Source organism: Bubalus bubalis, chromosome 11, assembly GCF_019923935.1.
Source record: "Bubalus bubalis isolate 160015118507 breed Murrah chromosome 11, NDDB_SH_1, whole genome shotgun sequence".
NCBI classification, from domain to species: domain Eukaryota; kingdom Metazoa; phylum Chordata; class Mammalia; order Artiodactyla; family Bovidae; genus Bubalus; species Bubalus bubalis.
In genome coordinates this window covers 6,881,015-6,886,258 of record NC_059167.1, presented here as the reverse complement: position 1 = coordinate 6,886,258, position 5,244 = coordinate 6,881,015, and the positions used below count along the sequence as shown (strand labels likewise).

At 36.3% G+C, this 5,244-nt stretch overlaps 1 protein-coding gene across 1 annotated transcript; it reads right to left on the bottom strand.

Moving 5' to 3' along the window:
* Positions 1 to 1,536: 1,536 nt before the first annotated feature.
* On the bottom strand, positions 1,537 to 3,176 carry LOC102390045 (dimethyladenosine transferase 2, mitochondrial). The gene is given in 3 exon segments (XM_006069455.4): positions 1,537 to 2,292; positions 2,294 to 2,456; positions 2,459 to 3,176. Coding segments are annotated over 3 exon segments (1,008 nt in total). The 5' UTR covers positions 3,078 to 3,176; the 3' UTR covers positions 1,537 to 2,066.
* Between the last annotated feature and the right edge of the window lie 2,068 nt (positions 3,177 to 5,244).

Genomic DNA, 5,244 nt, shown 5'->3' with positions numbered 1-5,244 from the left:
TTAGAGAACGAACTTATGATTGCTGGAGGGGAAGGGTGAGGGAAAGAACCTGCATTTTCAACAAGATCCTAGGTGATCTTTATGCATACTAAAGGTAAAGGAGCATTGCTCTAGATACACATTTTCATTTTGCAGATAAGGTAATTAGGAGTAGACAAATCATTTGCCCTGCCTGTGGTTGGTATAGCAAAGTAGGGGGGGGGGGGGTTGGGGTGTGAAGCCAGGTGTTAGGTGTCTCCATCGTGAGCTGCCCCTCTTGGCTACATATGGTCCTCAGTACAAAGAACTGTCAATTATTGTAAGTGACTGCAACCATGATGCAAATGGAAAAAAAAAAAAAAATCCCTCCATGGACTAATTAAGGAAAGAAGAATATATATTATTTTAAAATAAGAATTATAAAACACTTTAAAATAAAAATCACTTTTTAGAGCAAAAGACTTGAGTAATTAACACTGATAATGTGCTCCTACTTTAATGAATATATATATAAATTTACTTGTCATAAAGATCTTGTAGAAACCTTTAGAAATATATATACCAGTCAAGCAATACATTTTCTCAAGGAGACTGCCCTATGGTATTTCTTTTGCTTTGTTTTACTTGGTTAATCCTTTTATCAAAAACTGAACAAAAGTAAACTTTTTATAGACATTAAGTATCATAAATTTCAAGATAGTAAAATTAGCTTTAATGTGATTTTCCCATTCAGAAAAGCAATTGGATTGATGTCAAAACATTTAAATATGGTTAGAGCATATAGAATGTTCTAAAAACAGAACAAAACTTTTTTTTTAACTAAAGAAAATGCCTAGAAGAATTTGCAACCTAATCTGTACCCATTCAGCTATTCATTACCAAACACAAAGAGCTTTGAGCCAAAAGCATGCTTTATTAATAAAGATTGGCTTAAACAATTTTTGTGTGGACATTTCAGTTTCTTAATCTTTATGCAAGAATATGGCTACATCTCTCCTATTACCATAAATATTTTCCTATCAGGTAAAATATTTAAACATTTATTTTCAAAGAGTAGAAACTGTATATTTAAGTTAAGCAAAATCATTTAAAATGAGGTAGTTCTCACATTTATCATAATTCAAAACTACAATAAAAAGTCCTCATGTGAAGTTACAGTGTTGTGTTCTACTACATACTAGTATCTTTTTTAAAAAAAATTTGAGTCATTATTAATTGAAGTAAGTAATTATTTGGGTCCTTATTGACTAAGATTTTATTCCCCCCTCAAGGAAGCTTGGGGCTTTCCAGGTGGCACAGAGGTAAAGAATTCACCTGCTGTGCAGGAGACACAGGAGACATGGGTTTGATTCCTGGGTTGGGAAGATCACCCAGAGAAGGAAATGGCAACCCACTGCTATATTCTTGCCTGGGAGATCCTACAGACAGAGCAGCCTGGTGGGCTACAATCTATGGGGTCGCAAAGAGTTGGACACAACTTAGTAACTAACAGCAGCGGCAGCAATGAATCTTGAGAAATAATTGTTTTCTTTTTTTTTTTTACTTAAAATATTTTAATTTCTAAAAAAGTTTAAACCATATTAAAATTTAAATAACTGTACAGTACTTGATAATACATTTCAATAAACTGAAAAGTAAAACAAACCTATTAAATCAGTTTACCGTCCACGTTTCTGTACTCTTCTGCTCCCCCAGGAGTATATAAAAATCAACAGCAAAAATGGAAAATTTAAATACAGCGTACGATATAAAGCCAAAAGAATTTCTAAAACTAAATTTCACCTAGTAATACCCTATAACTACCAGTATGCTTACAACAGACAGGAATTTAAAACAAAACAAATCCAATTTGATTAAATCCTCAATTAACAGACATTTTCATTTCATTCATTTGAATAAAATAGCAACCACTGTTTTATCCAATACACCAGTATCAGTGGCAGAAGAAACGATCTGCCGAGTTGTGCAAAACAAGAACAGTTATCTTCTGAAAGGATGTGAGCTTTTCAAACTCAGTTCTTTTTCATTTGTGTCATAATTTCCAAAATAATAGACAGCTCCAGTTAATGTCTTAGCAGTCCACTTCACTATGAGAGTGTATCCTCCATGAATTCATCATAGAGCCACTTACAGGTATCATCTTTCAAACATTCTATGGTTTCAAAAAGGCGCTGAAAGTCTTTAGGGTACATATCTACAACTCTCACATCCTTATGTTTTTTTATTTGCTTCAATATATGCACTGCATCAATTGGACTCAATGACGGTAAATGGTCTATTAGCTTGGCATTGCGTTTCATAAAACATTGCCGTACACAGGACCTTGATCCCACAAGCTGTTTGACCGAGCACACTTAATGACTGATACAAGCCTGGAGTTTGGGGATTTGCCATTAGTTTCCGGCATTCCTTTTCAGAAAAAAACAAATTTAGTTCTGCTCGTCCATATTTATAAACAGAAGAACAGGAATACAGGCATGTAAAATTTTCCAAAGTGTGTTTCTCTCAGTTTTAACTGGTAAGATCCCAACTACTTTTAAAGGGAAACCTTTTTTCCAAGGATGTGCTTTCACTCCCAAATACTGAAAAAGCATATCTGAAGTCATAACGGGAGGGGTCACTGTGCCATGATTTCTAGGGTCGAGTTTAAAGAAGTCACAATAGATCACTTCTAGTCTTCCATTCACACTGTCTCCTAAGGACTTCAATTCTGGAATAGTTTTGTCACTTTCAAGGGCAATCACTCTGGCACCACTTTCAAGCAATGCTCGGGTGAGTACTCCAGGACCTGGATTGCACTCCAGGATTAGCTGGCCAGCTTTTCGTTTTCCCCGCAGCATGCGCACCACGGTCTCAGCCACTCTCGGACTGGTTACGTACCGCTTGGTCTCGGAACGGGACTTGTACAGGCGCGAGGACGATTTCCCAAATTCCACATCGGGCTTCAGTTGCGTATGAAAGTCATACAAGCCACGACAGTTCTCTACCGGGACGTCCTTCCACCTCGCCACTCCGGAATTCAAAACGCAAAATCGCCCAGCGCGGGTAAACGCTGAAAGCGTCAGCCGAGAGGGAATTCCCGCCCCCGGGACCCACATTCTCACCCTCTAAGGCCTGTCCCAGGGTCGCCCAGGATCGTTACATTGTCGACGAACTCCATACAGGGCACACAACACGTGCCACTTAGCCCTACTCCAGGACTACGAGAAATAATTGTTTTCTAAGATAGTGTCTTTTGTGTCTTATTTGAGCTAGTAACTATCTTCATTGATTTGGATGAACTATCTCCTTAGCAGTTACACTTATGCCAAATTAATTTCATATCAGGAATATCTCCCTAGAAGCATATCTTTCACCCATATCCTTTACTACAGGTTTATATGATTTTTATCATAATTTACTCTCCATTCAACCCTTATAAGATTTTCTTTCTCATTCTCACAATCGGGATATATTGTACTGTTTGAATCTACAAATCCCATTAAACTATTTCTAAGTCACAGGCTGCAAATCAGAACTGGCTGTGCTGAATTCAGAACAAGAATAAAATGCCCCAAGGGGGGGGGGGGAAGACACTTCAAGAGATAATACAGTGTTTCAGGTTTAAAAATAAAATAAAATAAAAAATATTTATTAAAAAAAAAAAAAGAGATAATGAACAGAGCTTCCTACTTAAGAAATGTTTGAAATCCAAAACTTGAAATTGAGATCCAAATGTTGTTCCAAACATTTTGAAAATAAAATTGCACACACTTTTGATATTTAAGATGTTAATTTAAAGATAACTTGAAAGGTCCTTTTCTCAAATTTGCCCTGTGCTAACTACAGAAAATAGAAAAAGAAGAAAAGGGAATCAGATAGAGAAATGGAGAGAGAAAAACAGATTTGAGGAGAAAGGAGGACTTTGAGCAGGTAACATTTCAAACCTGGAAAAATTCAGTAGTTAGAAGCATACATTAACAAGGACAAATGTCCTTTGATTACTGTGAGTGGAAGAAACAGGGGTACTTTAAACATCCCGGCTTATATATAATGACCCACACAAACTTCATTAAAAGAACATTACAGCTGTTTCAGGAAATTCACAGTTCAGGGTGAAATATACCATATGTCCGCAATACCTACGCACAGCAGGGTGCATGGAGATAGCTATTAGGCTGACTCCCTGTCGTGCCCAGGTACTGCATGACATATGGCGCCTTTCACCCTTGACTAACATTTCCTTCCTTGCATTGTTTCCTGCAGTAAGTTGAATGTCTTCTGAATATTGTTTCCCAGTCTAAGGATTGAGTTTTCATCGACCACTATCCCCCATGACAACACACATATATGCATTCATATATGTATGTTGACATTTCAAGTGTTGGCTGTCGGGGGAAGTTTACTACTATGTTGACATAAGCATTTATTAAACTTTAGTCCTCAATGAATACGGTCAAAAGATATGTTTATATTCCTTAGCATATCTTCTGTAGGGGAAAAAAAATCACAAGGACAATGAGCTTCTCCTTGTGCAGAGGGATTTTTCTCTGTGTAACCTATTGTACTTGGCAATACATCACCATAACTAATCAATCTGGGAACAAGTTTAATATAAAACAATGACAATATTGCTGTAGGTGGGCTGCAAAATGGAACTGTTATAGATAATGAGAGAGGGAAAGAAAAAATGTGGTTAACCAAGAAGGACTCTTAGGAATGAAATACAAGAAATTCAGAATTATCTCCACCACCTGAAGCAAATGTATTTTCTGACGTTCATCCTAATATTCAGGGGCTTTCCTGGTGCTCAGAGGTAAAGAATCCACTTGCAATGCAGGAGACACAGGAGATGAGAGATTCAATTCCTGGGTTGGGAAGATCCAATATGCAAACATACTTCTGACCATATTTATTGAGGACTAAAGTTTAATATAATGCTTATGTCAAAATAATAGTCAACTTCCTCCCCCTCCAACAGTCAGCATTTGATCAAATGTCTACATTCAATGAATATTCAGGTAAGAAACATTGCATAATCCTACTTGCTATCCCCAGTGTGTAAGACTAGGCTAGAACACTTTTGTTCATTATTTCCATTAATTCTTTTTTTTCCTATTTGTTTAACTGAAGTATAGTTGATTTAAATATTTTAGGCATATAGCAAAGTTATACACATACATACACTTTCTTTTTTACATTATATTTCCTTATAGGTTATTATAAATGATACTGAATATAGTCACCTGTGTTATACACTAGCTTCTTGCTATCTATTTTAAATAT